The 17,980-nt window shown below is 42.6% G+C and overlaps 1 protein-coding gene across 2 annotated transcripts; it reads right to left on the bottom strand.

The window, feature by feature from the left end:
- Nucleotides 1-1,021: 1,021 nt before the first annotated feature.
- LOC120539655 lies at nucleotides 1,022-5,187 on the bottom strand. 2 transcript variants are annotated; one of them, XR_005635646.1, is made up of 3 exons: nucleotides 4,212-5,187; nucleotides 2,290-3,857; nucleotides 1,022-1,530 (listed from the first exon to the last, which is right to left on the bottom strand). XR_005635646.1 is itself a non-coding variant. In XM_039769973.1 (2 exons), the coding sequence occupies exons 1-2, from the start codon at nucleotides 4,933-4,935 to the stop codon at nucleotides 3,168-3,170; spliced, it is 1,437 nt and encodes a 478-aa protein (XP_039625907.1). In that variant the 5' UTR covers nucleotides 4,936-5,187; the 3' UTR covers nucleotides 3,108-3,167. The 2 variants fall into 2 exon arrangements, 1 of the variants encoding a protein (XP_039625907.1); XM_039769973.1 differs by lacking the exon at nucleotides 1,022-1,530 and having other exon boundaries at nucleotides 3,108-3,857; nucleotides 4,189-5,187.
- Between the last annotated feature and the right edge of the window lie 12,793 nt (nucleotides 5,188-17,980).

Raw genomic sequence — 17,980 nt, 5'->3', positions numbered from 1 at the left:
ATTAACCATTTAATATTATCATTTGTGATGACACAGACAGCACAAGTATATACCTGAAAAAATTCAAATGTCTCCATTATGTTGCCATTGATGTGTATGTCGTGGCGAAAAAATTCATCATCAGAAGGCTTTTTACCTAAAAATAAAGGCTATTAGGACTCAGGATAGACAGACAGAGTTTTAAAGCAATAAAACAACACAAAAAACAATAAGGACTCAACCCAATACGGCCAAATTGAGCTGAGCCCTGAACATAGCACCAATCGAAGTTTTTATAACAATTTCTTATCATTTTAACCTTGTTCGATTTGCTCATTCAGCACCTGGCCATTCTGTCTATTGTTCACTCCAGTTTCTGTTTTTCTTATTCTTGATTGGTGTTTCCGATGGGAGTGTTAGTTCTGTGGAAATATGTTCTTTTATATTGCGGCGTTTTAATAAACCTTTATTTAAATAAGTATAAATTATAACACCGATATCCCTCTTTTCGGCGATAGGCGGCGACAAAGTCACAGAAAAGACAGAATAAACTTAGCTTGTTTAATGCGGCTTACGTTGCTATAAAACGACAGGGAAGACCGGTCAAATTTCATCTGTGAACCGCGGGGATTCGGTCGTGTAGAAATTGCTTTTATCTGTCACAACGGAGGTGGTGTTTGAGTCTATTCCTTCCACTCACTGAGGTCTTCAAAGCTTGGCAAGGTTCCAGCGTTCTTTTATATTGTGTCCACACGACCAAATCCCCCAGTACAATGCCAAACAAGGTAGACAAACTTAAGCTAAGCATCAGACAGTCAGATCATATAACACTTAGGCCTTTTAGGGCTGACAACAGCTGTTCTTGTCTGTCTTTATGCTTTGCCTAGCCCAGCAATTCTGAAAGCTGACACTCTGTGCTAAAGCTGGCTCAGCTCTTCATGGCATGTTACACAGAAAAAGAATGAAAAATACATTTAAAGAGATCTAAAACAGATACAGTGACACAATTCTTAATATTATAACAAACGTATTATAACAGATCACCCTTTGTCACTGGATCTGTGACAAAACAATCCCTGAGAATCTTATTCACAAAGCAAAAGGTACTCAGTCCCCCTTCACAATGTAAACAGCTCCTCAAGAATGCTTGTAACGACGTGGGGTGTAGTGCCGGTCTAGCTCCTGCTTCACTTGTCTAATACGCAAATGTAAGTAAATATTGGTAATGGTAAAAATGATAATAATAATAATTAACAGTACAATTGGATGAACAAGTACATTTACAATAGTATTACTCGATGGTGACCACTTAGTGAAAAAATCCCACCAGTGATGTGTGGATATTTCTTCAATTTCTTCTGCAGAGGTAATTACTTTTGTTTCATCTGTTTTCAATCTTACTAGTAGGTCCGTTGCTTTTTGTAACGTTACATTAAAAAGATGTTCATATTGTTTAGCATGCTCTAAAATCGCTTTATATTTCGGTAGTTCTATTTCGTAGGCAAAGCGTAAATTCAGGAATGGGTTAGCTTCTGCTTCCCAATGTATATCCTCTGTGAACGCTGGCCCCGGCACAGACAGACGGACAACATATTTTGCACCCACACACTGTTTATTTACACTATTTACACAAATATAAAAGTCACAAGCACTCACGAACCCCAGTGCTGCTGGCGCTGAATCCCCCAAAGTCCAGGGCCCACAGTTTCTGTGCCTTGCTTCCTGGCTGCCTCCTGTCCTCTCTCAAGCTCCGTCCTTCTGCCTCCCGACTTCCACCACTGACTGGAGGGAGGCGGCCCCTTTTATGGGAAGCCGGATGGGCTCCAGCTGCTTCCCGGCACTTAACGGTGGCCACACCCCTGTGTGGCGGAAGTGCCGGCTGCGCACCCGGAAGCCGTCCGTGTCTCCCCGGTCGTCTTACCCCCGGCACTTCCTGGTGTGGCGGAAGTGCCAGGCTCCCGGGATAAACAGGCACTGGAGCGCCGCCTGGCGGTGGCCACGGGTCCCTACAGGGCTGGGCTTCAAAGCCCCCTACCCGAGGCCCCCTGCATAACCAGGATGGACGCCCCCACTCGGTCTGGAGGAGGCACACGCCCTCCTCTGGTCCTCCAAGGTGTCCCGGCCGAGGACCACACGGGATAAACCGGCATCGGGGCGCCACCTGGCGGTGACCACGGGCCCCTACAGGGTAGGGCTTCCATGCCCTCGACCCGTGGCTCCCACCAGAACCAGGACGGACGCCCCCTCGCGGTCTGGAGGAGGCACAAGCCCTCCTCACGTCCTCCTGGGCGTCCCGGCCGGGGACCACACCTCCCATGTAGTTAACATGTAGGTTCTTCCATAATAGTCATCTCGTATATTACTCACATTGGTGCGACAGGATACCCCTGGGCCCTTGTAGTGGGTACCATCACTCCAAGTGATGTTATTTACTGTCACTGCACATGCAGAAGTGGTATCAGTTTGAAACACTTCAGTGGAGTTTACTGCTATTTGGCGCCAATAACAGTCTCCAGCTAAAGGATGCAAACAGGGGTGTGGCAATGTACCCACCCTTTGACATACGAACCCTTCTTGCCAGTTATAACAAAAGGCAGGTTCAACAGTATTATTATTTAGATCTATCCATTGTCTATCTACTATGGGTGTCCACCATGTTCCTCCTAGTAAAACAGGTAAGACATGAAACGGACACCAAACATTGTCTTCTTCAGCAGTGGTTGCTACCTGAACTACAGCTTGGCATATTGATTCCTCACACATGAAGGATTTAGGCTGCAACCACCAGTCTGCTGGTAATTTTAATTCGTTTCTTCAATGTTGGGGGTTTTTGAATCCCCAATCTGTCTTAAAATTTAAATACTGCTGTATAGCAATAATCTGTTTTAAATAGCAAGCTGATTCTTCATCTATGGCCCATTGGCTTTGTAAACCAGTCCATAAGGACTCATTTAACCACCCATGGTGAGTCTTCCATAATAGCAACTCCTGTATATGCCTGTCTGCCAACTCTGGCCCCCAATGAGCCAAAGTTTGCAAACTATTGGCTTGTTTCACACCAATAGATGATATTTTGTGATATATTGCTGCTATATCAGCAGTATTAAGAGATCCTAAACCTAAACCTCCTACTCCTAAACCAGTTCCTATAGCTCCCCACATGTCTCGCTTTGGCCTTCGTTTTATTTCTACCTTATGAGGAGGCCATAAGGATTGTATGTTTTACACTTATATGTCGCACCTGTACTGCGTGGTACTATATGTTCTCCTCTTGAAAACTCTCGACGTTTTATATCAAACCTACTAACATTAATGTTGAGTGCTACAGTAATTATTTTATGTGCTATCCTAGCTTTTTTACAACCTTTCATTTGTCTAAGTAATGTTGCATCAAATGGATAACCATTCCCTCTCCTAGTCTTATGAATTTCCCATAACATTACTGGTGCTTTTACATTTGTTGTTGCTTCCTGTTTAAACACATATAATATTACATCATTTTCAGGTGTTGATATTGCAGTCAGTTGTTGCCCCCCTTCAATTGTCCAACATGATAGTCCATTAGAATCAGGTTTACAGTTCATCATAGCCAACCAGACAGATACGTTATTATGCACAGTCACAGTTATTGCAGTGTCTTCATAAGTCATCACAGGTAAAGGTAACAAGTCAGGATATTCCAGTTTCATGTGAAATGGAGCCGTAGATGTCTTGTCTCGTAACTGCCAGGTACAGTTCTTGGTAAGGGTGAAGTTCAAGGTCACATACTTTTCCGTTCCTGGCGTATCAGCAGCCCAAAAGACTTTGTTATAGGGGGTGCATCGACTCCATCCGGTCCATAAACCATCTATCCCGATTATTCCACACGTGAGGATAATCTGTGTAAGGGAAAGCAGAGGGGCGACTGAGAGCCCGTTAAAAGAACCATTCTAGTGTCTCCTGGTCCTGCAGCTATTATTTCTCCTGCCCTCGGCTTTTGCCCTGCGGTTAAAACCAATACCTTCCCTCCAATTTCTCCTTTAAACTGTTCAATACTGACTAAAACAGGTGTGACTTTTCTATGTGCAATTTACATATGGCCTGTCCTTCAGCTATGTGTATGTCTTTACTGCCTTGATTTTCTAAAACTAAATACCATTCATTTAAACAGATCTCTAATGTCTCTGTTAAGCATGCATCTGTTACAAGCATTTCAACATTTATTCTCACCTCCCATTCCTTTGGCCACTGACCTGTTATTCCCAAGCTGAGTCTTTCTGAGGAGTTTAACTTGATTGTAAGTGATTTAGGTGCCCTAACCAATAACCCTGTGGGAGTTAATTCATTGTTTGCCAGTGGACTAATTGTTGTCAGGCGGAGGGCACACACAGGTGGCTCTCCTCCGACATTTTGATGTCTCATAAAAGGTGTGGACCCAGCCAACGGACGATTATTGAGATTAAATAAGGCTTGCTTTAAAACTTTAGTCCAGCCTTTAAGATGATTGTGCCCAGTTAGTTTTTTAACTTGTTCTTTCAACAGGCCATTCATTCTCTCAATAAGTCCTGCAGCCTGTGGGTGATAAGGGATATGCAGAGTCCATTGAATGCCAGCTCCTTGAGCCCACTCTTGTACGTCTCTTCCAGCAAAGTGGCTTCCTTGATCACTTTGGATTTCTTCAGGCACTCCATATGCTTGGATTAACTGGCTCAGTCCATTAAGTGTAGCTTTCTGGTCAGCTCTTGTTGATGGATAAGCTTGTAACAGTCCAGAATAAGTATCTACTGCAGTTAAAGCATATAATAGTCTATTTTCTCGTGGCAGTGGCCCAATGTAATCCACCTGCCAAATTTGTCCTGGTCCCATTCCTCTCTTCAGTTTACCAGTTGCCTTCTTCTGTAGGGGCCATTGTTTTACTTCTGTACATGTGGAGCAATTGTTCACTATTTGTTTAACAATATCAATAGTGACTGGCATACATTACTGATGACACCATTGATATGTTTTTTCTGCTCCCATGTGTCCTGAAGTTTCATGAGCCCACCTTGCTAATGATATTAAGGAAGGCTCGATTACATTTACTTCAGCATAGGTGCACAGGTCTTCATTTGCTACAGAGGCTTCTTCCAGGTTGATTTCTCGAACAGCAGCTATTAGATCAGCTTGTTGGTTATAAAGCCTCTCAAGGGATATCAGAGGGGCATGGGCATCTACATGACCAATGAGAGTTTCCCCCTTGTGCCCATTGTCCAAAGCTGCTCTCACAGTTCTGTGCCACCCCAAAGTTCTCTCCCATGAATAGTCCAAGCAGCCCTTCTCCACATTGTGATCCACACTGTTAGTCCTTGAAAAACTGCCCAGCTATCAGTATAAACAACAACAGGGAAGCTTTGATTTTCTGTTAATGCCATAGCGACAGCAATAAGTTCAGCCCATTGGCTTGATTTACCTTCCCCCTGTTGCTTCAGGATGGTCTCAGTGTGAGGTTGATAAGCCACTGCTCTCCAAAGCCTTTACCTCCTTCCACAGTTGCTGACCCGTCTGTGAACCAGCTGTTCTCCTGTTGCACTGGTGTCAAATGACTGTATGCTGGGGCTTCTTTAAAGGGCGACTCCACTACAGGCACAACAGGTGGTATGTCCTCTGGATCCTCATAAATCACAGCTCCGGCCATAGCCCCTTGTAAGGCACTTTGCCTTCAAAGTGTGCTCTGGCTTGTAAATACCATTTCCACTTGCATAAAGTCTGATTTTGGGCAGCGCCTGCTCTCGCTCCCAGGCCATTATCTCTAACCCACCCAGCAATGGGCAAGTTAGTGCGTAGCTTTACCGAGCAGGACCTGTCTGTCTCTCAGTGTGCAAAAGAGCCCAGTATGCTGTAAGAAGCTGCTTTTCAAGTGGTGTATATTTAGTCTGTGAACCTATTAGTTGTCGGCTCCAAAAGCCGATGGGGATTCGCTTGCACCCATTTTTCTGCCATACAGTAAGCTCCACGTAGCAATATTGTTCTGTTCTGTGGCTTCCAGTTCAAAAGGCAAATTAGCTTTTAAAGGTCCCAGTCCTTGGTGTTGGACTAAAGCTTCTTTAGCTGCCTCAAAAGCAACTTGTTGTTTTTCTGTCCATTCAAACTGTGCCTTTTTCTTGACAACATCATGTATAGGTCTTAAAATTAGTCCCAAATGTGGCACAAATGCTCTCCAAAAGCCCATTAAACCCACAAAGGATTGAGCTTCTTTTTTGTTAGTTGGTGCCTTTAATTTATACAAAGAGTCAATTACTTTTTGGGGCACTCGTTTTTCTGGTCCAAACCACATCATGCCCAGAAATTTAACTTCTCTGGTGGGTCCTTGGATTTTGTCTTTATTGATAGCCCATCCTCTGCTCTCCATGTGGGATATTAAAACTGGCAATGCCTTTGTTACTGATGCTTCATCCCCAGTTAACATTATATCATCCACATAATGGAAACATCGTACCTTTTCCAAATCTGAGCAGGTAGCCAGATCTCTTGCTACAAGTCCATGGCACAACGTAGGGCTGTGTAGGTATCCCTGTGGCAGTACTTGAAAGGTGTACTGTCTGTCCTTCCATGTAAATGCAAACTGATCTTGACTTTGGGTTGCAATTGGAATAGAGAAAAACGCATTAGCCAGGTCTATGACAGCATGCCACTCTCCTGCATTAGCCATGATGTCTTCTATGATGGTCACAATATCAGGAACTGCAGCAGTCAATTGCGGTGCTTTAGCATTTAGACCTCTGTAATCGATTGTCATTCTCCATGAACCATGGTTTTCTGACTGGCCACACAGGAGAATTGAAAGGGCTAACTGCAGGTCGAATAATTCCTACCCGCAATAACTCTTCCACTGTTTCTCCTATTTCTTGCAAACCTCCTGGCAAACGATACTGTTTTAAATTTACAGGTGTGTCAGGGACTGGAATTTCTAAAGGGGTCCATTTTGCCTTTCCTCTTACTATTGCTTTTACTATTCTACACATGACATTACGAATCCCAAAAGAAAATGTTCCCCATTCTGTTTGGAATGACTTTCCTGTAAGAATATCTATCCCCAGAATATATTCAGGCAATTCTGAAATAAGCACCTTAGCTTTAAAAGAGGGTGACTTTCCTATTGCTAAGTGTACTGTGATTAGTTTGCCTGGATATCTGAGCCTCCGTATCCGTTTACATTTACAATTGGTCCTGAAAAGTTATATGGATTCCCGTGAATTAAAGTGACTTCTGCCCCAGTATCCATAAGTGCCATAACCTGATGTGTTTTTTTTCCTTTACCCCAGTAAATGGTTAGCGGGACGTATGGGTGTCGGTCTCCTGCATGAATGAGCCGTACCTTCCTGCCTACAGGAGACCTGCCCTCTCCTCAATATGTTGGGCGAGGTGTGCGCCACTAGTTCGGAAAGTGAAAAAAGCGTTTCGGTTTGTGTTCGGAGTGTTTTGTTTCCTCCTCACTAGGCGGTTCGGTTGGAGGGATTCTGCCTTCGTCCTTTTCAGACTTTCTCAGAGCTTGCCATCTCTGAAAAATTTCCTCTGTTGGTTTGCCATCGATATCCATTTTATTTATTCCTGCTTCTATCAGATCACGCACCATTTTTGTACGGCTTACTCTTTGTATTGTATGCCCTGCTATGGCTCTAACTGGTCTCTGCCCAGCCGATACTGTTGCACCCAATTCATCTAACTGGCCCAATAATCCGGCCACATCCCATACTGTCTGCTGATTAACTCCGGCAAGCATAGATAATTGAGCCCCTTTTAAATGATGCGGTGCATTTTTTATTAAACGGTTTCGCATTCCGGCAGTGAAGGCTTCATTATCAGGGCCAGCAAACGCAACTCCTGGTGCAGCTTTATAAATAGCTGCCTGCACACCAATTTCTCGCAGCTGCTGAATTGCTTCAGAAGCTGAACGCCAAGATCTATCAATATTTTCTGCGTCTCTCGCGTCTGGATATGCATGTTTCATGGCGTTTACAACCCATTCCACTATTGATACGATCGCTTGATGCTGTCCCCCTCGTAATACATTTCTTAAGTTCGGATTCGTGGTGATAGAGCCTAAATGTCTATCACCCCCTTCATCCCACATACGTAAAATCCACTGCATCAAGCTCTCGCCTGGTTTCTGTCTATATTGTTTACCGAGTTCCAGAAACTCTGATTGTGTAAAATCGTGCACGGTTCGAGTTACCCTCTGTTGTCCACCGGGGTGCCCCTTGGCTTTATTTTGCACAACTGGTCTCGCATCTATAATTGTACAATTGTCATTATTAACCGTTAGCGCTTCTCCGTCCCCTTCGTCGTTTTCCCAGATATTGTCGTCACTATCTGAGTTATATATACTGCCATCCCATGTTTCTGGGTTCCAATCGCCTTGCATTATGGCTCGTACTTTAAAAGAGGAAACGGGGTGTGTTTTGCCTTGTTTACGGCGCTTAGCATGCACTAAACGGACAGCTAGCGTAGTACATTTAGCTTCCCACTCGTTTGCCCGAGACGTTGCATTTTCCATGCATTCTCGAGTAATCAGTTGCTTGTCTTGTAAGTTTTCTATTTCTTGTTTAAGTTCCCCATATTCGATGATCATATTCTGCAGTTTATGATCCAACTCACGTACTGCAGTTAATAAAAGCCAGTCGATTTCACCGGCTGCTTGTTGTTCCTTTTTTCCCCTGCGCTCCAGCCTGAGCGCCAATACCGCCTGTTGGACATTTGAAGGAGTCACTTCTCCCTCTAACTCAGGCCATGCAATTGGGGTTGTATAATTATTAAATAACTCAGCCACGGGTGTCCATGACAGTGAGCGCAACCACCCAGGAAATTGGCTGAGCCCACCTCTTCCGCTATTATCCAAAGCATATGTTTTAAAAATAGTATTCATCATAAAATTATGATTTATGAATATTAATTTTGGTTATTAAATATCGCTACAATCCTGCTCGCAGCACCAATTATGTTTCCGATGGGAGTGTTAGTTCTGTGGAAATATGTTATTTTATATTGCGGCGTTTTAATAAACCTTTATTTAAATAAGTATAAATTATAACAGCGATATCCCTCTTTTCGGCGATAGGCGGCGACAAAGTCACAGAAAAGACAGAATATACTTAGCTTGTTTAATGCGGCTTACGTTGCTATAAAACGACAGGGAAGACCGGTCAAATTTCATCTGTGAACCGCGGGGATTCGGTCGTGTAGAAATTGCTTTTTCTGTCACAACGGAGGTGGTGTTTGAGTCTATTCCTTCCACTCACTGAGGTCTTCAAAGCTTGGCAAGGTTCCAGCGTTCTTTTATATTGTGTCCACACGACCAAATCCCCCAGTACAATGCCAAACAAGGTAGACAAACTTAAGCTAAGCATCAGACAGTCAGATCATATACTCAGCAAAAAAAGAAATGTCCCTTTTTCAGGACTGTGTATTTCAACAATAATGTTTTAAAAATCCAAATAACTTTACAGATCTTCATTGTAAAGGGTTTAAACAATGTTTTCCATGCATGTTCAATTAACCATAATCAATTAATTAACATGCACCTGTGGAATGGTCGTTAAGACCTTAACAGCTTACAGAAAGTAGGCATTTAAGGACACAGTTCTAAAAACGCAGGACACTAATGAGACTTGTCTACCGACTGTGAAAAACACCCAAAGAAAGATGCCCAGGGTGCCTGCTCATCTGCGTGAACGTGCATTAGGCATGCTGCAGGGAGGCATGAGGACTGCTGATGTGGCAAGGGCAATAAATTGCCATGTCTGCACTGTGAGACGCCTAAGACAGCGTTACAGGGAGACAGGAAGGACAGCTGATCATCCTCGCAGTGGAAGAGCCCGGATCTCAATCCCATTGAGCACGTCTGGGACCTGTTGGATCGCAGGGTGAGGGCTAGGGCCATTCCCCCCAGAAATGTCCAGGAACTTGCAGGTGCCTTGGTGGAAGAGTGGGGTAACATCTCACAGCAAGAACTGACAAATCTGGTCCAGTCCATGAGGAGGAGATGTACTGCAGTACTTCAAGCAGCTGGTGGCCACACCAGATACTGACTGGTACTTTTGATTTTGAGCCTCCCTTCATTCAGGGACACATTGTGAAACATTTTAGTTTATGTCTTATGGTGTAGACTCTTTTACTGTTCATACAAATATTGACACATTAAGTTTACTGAAAGTAAAAACAGTTGAAAGTCAGAGGACGTTTCTTTTTTTGCTGAGTATATAACACAAGCCTTTTAGGGCTGACAACAGTTGTTCTTGTCTGTCTTTATGCTTTGCCTAGCCCAGCAATTCTGAAAGCTGATACTCTGTGCTAAACCTGGCTCAGCTCTTCATGGCATGTTGCACAGAAAAAGAATGAAAAATACATTTAAAGAGATCTAAAACAGATACAGTGACACAATTCTTAATATTATAACAAACTTATTATAACAATTGGTTCATTAACTAGGCAGATGTTCTTTATTCCATATTTGGTCTTTCATGGTGTCACTTCCTTTTCTAGAGTTTCATGCTATGCTATATTAGTGGCCTAAAGCTAAGCTTTAATTAAAAAGAAATATAGTATATGCTTTCATTTAATCATTGCTTGGCATGTTTGATTCGTCTTAATTTCTACACTAAAGTTAATTTCTAATATATTCTAATATTTTTGCTAATGCCTGAATTTACTAAGATTTTCTCGTCACGCATTACGTCAGTGTGACCTTGCTTACAGCAAAAGCCTTTTTTTTTCTTTCTGCTGTTTTCCCAATCCAGCTGGTTTCTTTACATGCCTCATAGAGCCATCTTCTGTCTGAGGTATCATTTCCTTAGCTTCCTAGCCTTGAACACAGGTTTTCTCAACCTCTTATCCTGTTCTAGCAGGTTTCTGTACCTCATGTTTTGTTCTTTTTCCTGTACGTTCCCAAACTAGTAATTTCTGCTCTAAGCTTAAAAATATTGCAATATAACTGATTTTTAGTTAACTATTTGCTTGACCTATCTTATTTGCTTAACATTCTAATTTATGCTTAATCTAATATTTTAGAATCTTTTAATTACTTTTTATGGCTCTTTATGTTAATTTGCTATTCTCTATGCTAATACAAAAAGTTTTCCTTCTACATGTACAACAATGACCAGAGATAGTCATTTACACGCAGCCATGCTGGCATTGTCATGCTGTCATCCACAAAGTTGTTCCTATTTACATCCAGCTGTGGTCTTAAGCTAGGTTATTCAATTAAAAACAATCTGTTATCACGCTGAAAGTAATTTCAGTCCTCCCATCAGAAAATGTCAGCACTTATCTCATTACTGCAAGCCACTTAGGTCAAGGTCACATTTTAATTTCAATGGTAGTACTCAAGCTTCTTATTGATGTTAAAATCTTCTGCCACCAGCTGGGATCCTTGGTTTGTATCAGGTCTTTCCTAATTAACAATCTGCACACTCACCACTCTGTATATGAGATGCTCCATCTCTTTTGTGCCGAATTATTACTTTGTTTGGCTATTTTCTATATTACTTTGGTCAAAGAGGCCATAATATTAATTATTTGTTCTGTATTACTTCCAAATATTTCTGTCTATACATTTCAAGTACCCCAGTTCCTAAAAACAGTGTTAGCACTATCCCACAAACTCTGTTTCTCTTATACCTTGCTCTAGTAATTTTAAAAGGTCTGCCCTATACCCTGTAAAAAGTAAAAATCTAATTTATACCATTGAATCTTAACACCCAATACCTTACAATTTGTATCCAAATATTATATGTAATCTTATTGATAAGTTCATAATACATTAATACTGACATTTGTTCTATCCTTTGTGGTCCTCCTCCAGACCGCGAGGGGATGTCTGTCCTGGTTAAGCCTCACCCTGTAGGGACCTGCGGCCACCACCAGGCGGCGCCCCAATGCCTGCATATCCCTGGAGCCCAGCACTTCCGCCACACCAGGAAGTGCTGGGGGGAAGAAGACAGGAGACACCCGGATGGCTTCCGGGTGCACAGCCGGCACTTCCGCCACACAGCGGTGTGTCCAAGGGGGAGTGCCGGTCCATCCGGGTTCCCATTTAAAGGGCCGCCTCCCTCCAGTCATCAGTGGATTTCGGGTGGAAGAGGACAGAGCTGGAGAGAGGACAGGAGGCGGCCAAGGGAGAGAGGCACAGTGACTGAGAGGCCTGAACATTGGGGAATCGGTGCAAGAGGCACTGGGGTTTGTGTGCACTGTAAATAGTATATAACTGTAAATAAACGTGTGTTGGGTGAAATACAATGTCTGCCTGTCTGTGTCCGGGTTTCAGTCCACAGTGGCGTAGTCGTTTGGATGATCCGTCTGGTACAAGACGGGGACCTGCATTAATATCAAATATGTCTGTGGACGACCTGGTGCAGCAGCGGCCCCACACACTCACCGCGGGAGCGGCTTGTGCACAACCCCGCGGGAGCGGTTAACCCCGGAGACCGCCGCCGGACCGCAGAAAGGCCATCCCCGGGTGCGGAGGAAGAAGAACAGGCGTCACCAAAGCGCAGCGGGCTCCTAGGGTCGCGCTATCGGGAAGGAAAGCCAGGCCGGCATTGCGACGCAGAAGGCCACACCGAGGCAGGGACCTCGGAGTGACGGGATCCGGGAGGTGAGTGCCCTGCCCTGCAGTAATCGGCCCTTCGGGGACGCACTTACCTTGTTTTCTACAGGGAGGGACGATCTGGATCCGCATCCGTGGCAGGAGCCGCCGGGTCACGGGCTGTCGTCAGCGCGGCAATGGCAGCAGAGGATGCTGCAAAATCGGAGCCGCTGTGGCTCGAAAAGTTGCCGCAGCTACGAAGCTGCGAGGAGGCACGTCACCGCACCCAGAGCAGGGAAGACAAGATGGCCGCGGGCCGGATGTCCCACCCGCTGACAGGCACGGGTTTGGCCGGTGTGTCTTGTGTGCCCGCCAATGATTGGATGGAGGCGGGACCAAGGAATGCCAGTCTCGTGCCTAGGAGAGACCCCAATTGGGCCAGAAGGGAGTGGCCCACAGGAGGCAGACGATGAGTGGGGCTGATCGACAGGTAAGCCCACTGCCGTCTGCCTCTCTGTTTCCACCAGCGGCTCGGCGCGAGCCGGAGGAGTCCCTTCGGCCTGCCGAGTCACCTTTGTTGCAGGTGCTGGGTGCTCTTGTTATCCGCTTGGAGCAGCTGAAGGGGAAGGTGGTCGCATCGGGATAGACGCCGCGTGAGACGGAGGATTGGTGCGACGCTGGAGCCTTTGGCAAATAAGACACCGCGGGGAAGGTAGGTTGTGCCGTCCCCGTAAAGCATGGGGCTGGAGCCCGGCCGGGACGCCCAGGAGGACCGGAGGAGGGCTTGTGCCTCCTCCAGACCGCGAGGGGGCGTCCGTCCTGGTTATGTTGGGGGCCTCGGGTACAGGGCTTGGAAGCCCAGCCCTGTAGGGACCCGTGGCCACCGCCAGGCAGCGCCCCAATGCCTGCATATCCCTGGAGCCCAGCACTTCCTTCACACCAGGAAGTGCTGGGGGGAAGAAGACAGGAGACACCCGGACGGCTTCCGGGTGCACAGCCGGCACTTCCGCCACACAGGGGTGTGTCCAAGGGGGAGTGCCGGGAAGCAGCTGGAGCCCATCCGGGTTCTCATTTAAGGGGCCACCTCCCTCCAGTCATCAGTGGATGTCGTGTGGAAGAGGACAGAGCTGGAGAGAGGACGGGAGATAAGAGAGGCATAAGAGAGATAAGATAGAGAGGCACAGTGACTGAGAGGCCTGGACTTTGGGGAATCGGGTTTGTGTGTACTGTAAATAGTATATAACTGTAAATAAACGTGTGTTGGGTGAAATACGATGTCCGCCTGTCTGTGTCCGGATCCCAGTCCACACCTTCTATATCAATTACCGCTTCACAAATAAAATTTACAACCATCATGAAAAACCATGGTTATCAAACAAATGCTACATCTTGGTTGTGTCAAGAGTCTTGCAGTTTAAACTGTATCTTCACATTATACTAATGGTTGTAGACATTTTGTCCCAAGTGTCCCTTTTCCCAAAACACTTATTTACCATCCCTTAAATTAACAATCATTCCTCCCATTTAACAAATTCCCCCCCAACTTAAACCCTATATTATAATCAATAACCTGTAATGTTTAAATTAGACTGACTTTAACTGGAAATGTAATGCAATGTAACTAAATATAGTAAGCATTGTGTTAAAATCTGATTAATATTCCAATTTAGATGCAAACATTAAACATTAAAGGAAACTTGTCTTCTCTCATCAAGTATCAATGGGCATATAAAATATTTATCTAAAAATATTTAAGCATTTACTTTTATGCCAGATGCTGACCATGTTAGGCTAATGACATTTTCTAAATGGATTATGTATATTATCACAATTTCTGTACAGGTTAAGTACTATGCAAGTTAAATTTAGAATAATCATGAATCAATTCCATTAATGAAACAATAGTTACAAATATTCAGTAAATATATATTTCTTATGAAAAGAGTTTATTTGGCTTGCTGCAATTGTAGATGATTAACTTTTCCTCCAACACCATGCTTAACACCATGTTTCAAATCCTCTTAGAAAGATTTTGCTGTAGAAAAACAGATATTAGGATGTGATTCCGATTCTTAAGGCAACAAAGATTCAAGTACCTGGTCATAATATACAATCAAACAAGTAGACAAACCAAGGTTAAAGTGTTCATTTTGATGAGATAAAAGAATGTACAGTCCCAACAACAGAACTGCTGACAGGAAGCACACATAGTTAAAGTGGAATGACAGTGGTAAGAGTAAAAGTGTCAAGTCATGAGGTCTGATACCCCAAATTAAAGGAAATCAATATCTAAAACTCTTGATTCAATGTGGTGGATGCCATATATGATTCTGGACCCATAATGTTCTTTCAGCATCAATTGTCACCAGCATAGTTGAGTTGTTAGGAGTTGGTATATGTGATCCTCTTAATTGGAATTTGAGTATGTTTTCCAGGAGTCAACTGGTCAATGGCCTGGTCCACAGCTTGATGCACTTTCTGGTATGGTGTGAAGTAAAAGGGTATCAATGCTTGAAAACTCCGAAACCAGTCCCATCAATATTACAACTGATCACAGGCACATGTTATAATTCATTTTACAGAGAACACAAATGCGTCCTGGGAAGCAAAAACAAAAGAAAAAGAAGGCAGAATGGTGTGACGGTTATTAGTTCCTCTGGACCGGTACATTCCTAATTATTTTTAGAAATGAAATCAAAATAAGCTTAAACCGTTAAGCTTCACATCCCCTTTTCCCAATTAAAGAATTTTGTTCAAGTATATGCCGTTTTGGGATTTTAAATTATCACAAAAGAAATTTATATTTCACTATGTCTAAGGCTAGCAAATATAAATTATTAATTATATTACATATATATATTATTATTAATTACTAATTATTTTCCTACATAAACTCCCTTTATTATTACAAAGATACTTAGATCAGCAGTAATTATCTTAAAATAATAAAATCTATTAATAACTCTTAACATGTCTTGAAGCTAAAACTGTTTCTATATACATGTCCCAGCTATATTTCCTTAAGCTATTATTGTACTATTAATGAAATTAACATATGCCTTTCTACCTAAAATTTTAGAATTTTCAAAGTATAAAACTAAAACTTCTATCAGCTACGTGATCATGCAAACATTAACATTCTATTCTATTTCACATTAAAAGTATATAAATTATTTATAACACAAGATGTGGATTGGAAAAGAAATCAATATACAAGTATAACTTTCACCAAATGGTTTATAATTCAAAATCTATTTGTATTTTAAATGTTTTAAAAGTATTTAGTGCAGCACTACCAGTAATATTGAGAAAGGGGGGTTCTGTTCCTTTTCTCATTTAAACATTGCAGTATTTTAGATTTTAACCCATAACTTCCTTTTAGGGTTTAGTTGTTCATGAATGTTTTTGTTGATGTCTTCGAAGATGTTTCTTGCATCCTTACCAGGATTCTGTTTCTGAAGAAAAAGATCAGTCTACCTTTTCTGCTTGTTAACCATGCTTATGTACAGTATATCTTAGTACAGAACATTAACTAGACTGAAAGCCAGTGCTTACCACCCACTTCCTTACCATCTTAGACAATATATCTCCTTTTATTTAAATTTTACTTTAAAATGTTTTAAAAAAACATTCCTTTTATCACAGTATGGCAAGTACTCTAAAGATAGGTAGTAGCCAGCCAGCCAGCCATCCATCCATCCATCCATCCATTATCCAACCTGCTATGTCTTAACACATGGTCACGGGGGTCTGCTGGAGCCAATCCCAGCCAGCACAGAGCGCAAGGCAAGAACAAATCCCAGGCAGGGCGCTAGCCCACCACAGGGCACATACACACACACCAACAAAACAAGCACACACTAGGGACATGCTATACTAAATTACGAGACTTTTTCATTGCAACTAATTATATCATTTACAGTTTGAATTCAGAGCTCTTTTAATTTAAACACCACATGCATGTTCCCAATTTTTATAGACTCTGACCAATTACTTACTTCCTTCAAAAAACACTACATATTTTCACAAATTCCTTTTAACCAATTTTATTCCCAAATTCACTTACACCTTGTTTAAGACACTTCAGTGACAGGCTGAAAATCATATTAAAGGTGACTTAAACAATCTTCAGCACATTTAAACTTACTCAGGTTTTTATTATTATTATTATTATTATTATTATTATTATTATTATTGTATATTGTTAGTATGTGGTATGTTTTTTAGTATTTAAGGGAGCTCTCTACTGAAATGGTCATGGTAAACAACTGCAATGTTCCAGGGGTATGGTGGAAGAAACTGGCTGATGTAATGTTCTTTCATGTACCTAATTAGACTTGCTAGTTGGTACATACAGTAATCCCTCGCTATATCGCGCTTTGACTTTCGCGGTTTCACTCTATCGCGGATTTTAAATGTAAGCATATCTAAATATATATCATGGATTTTTCGCTGGTTCGCCGCCTTCTGCGGACAATGGGTCTTTTAATTTAGGTTACATGCTTCCTCAGTTTGATTGCCCAGTTGATTTCATACAAGGGATGCTATTGGCGGTTGGCTTAAAAGCTACCCAATCAGAGCATGTATTACATATTAACTAAAACTCCTCAATGATATAAGATATGCTTCGTGCGTGGCGCTTGTTTGCTTCTCTTTATCTTTCTCACTCTCTCTGCCTGACGGGGTAGGTGTGAGCAGAGGGGCTGTTTGCACAGAGGACACGGACGCTCTTCTACAAAATGCCACTTTATCGCGGTGCTTCTGTATACTTAAAAGCATGTATTGATTTTTGATTGTTTGCTTTTTCTTTGCAGCTCTCTCTGACATTTTCTGCTCCTGACGGCGCTCCTTTAAAGATAAGATATATTTGCTTTCTTTTAATTGTGAGAAAGAACTGTCATCTCTGTCTTGTAATGGAGCACAGTTTAAACGTTTGACTAAAGGGTGTTATTTCATGTCTAGAGGGCTCTAATAATGTTAACAGTGTGGGAGAGTTTATAAGGGCTTAAAATATATAAAAATAACCATACAAACATATGGTTTCTACTTCGCGGATTTTCACCTATCGCGGGGGGGTCTGGAACGCAACCCTCGCGATCGAGGAGGGATTACTGTATACAGTTTTCATTACAGAATAAGTGCTGGATTCAATAAATATTGAACAATGATATAATGGAGAAATACTTTTATTTTAGGCTGGTTGTTCTCAATGCTAAAGCACCTCATGTACTTTAACCAATCAGCGTATATGCATTAATTCAGTACTGCCATGGAAATTCAATTCTAAATAAATATAACCATCTACCTGTATTGTCTGACCATTCTGATTATGCTGTAATAGACTACTGTGATGGATGCTCCCTGTTCAGCATGGTGTTGCAAGGGCAAATAAATTATGCAGATGGAGAAGCTTTTTCCTGCCTGATTACTGACTTAAAAAGGTTTTATCAAACTTGTCCT

This window comes from Polypterus senegalus, chromosome 11 (genome assembly GCF_016835505.1).
Source record: "Polypterus senegalus isolate Bchr_013 chromosome 11, ASM1683550v1, whole genome shotgun sequence".
Lineage (NCBI taxonomy): Eukaryota > Metazoa > Chordata > Cladistia > Polypteriformes > Polypteridae > Polypterus > Polypterus senegalus.
Note: the sequence above shows the minus strand (reverse complement) of the source record. Positions and strands in the feature narration are given on the sequence as shown.

Bases quoted from the DNA above. Each gene is read 5' to 3' on its own strand.
- LOC120539655 (XM_039769973.1), bottom strand. From the start codon at position 4,935: ATGCCAGTCACTATTGATATTGTTAAACAAATAGTGAACAATTGCTCC. The intron at 3,858-4,188 runs GTGAGAATAAAT...TCCCTTACACAG, and splicing joins AGTGGCCAAAGGAATGGGAG to ATTATCCTCACGTGTGGAAT.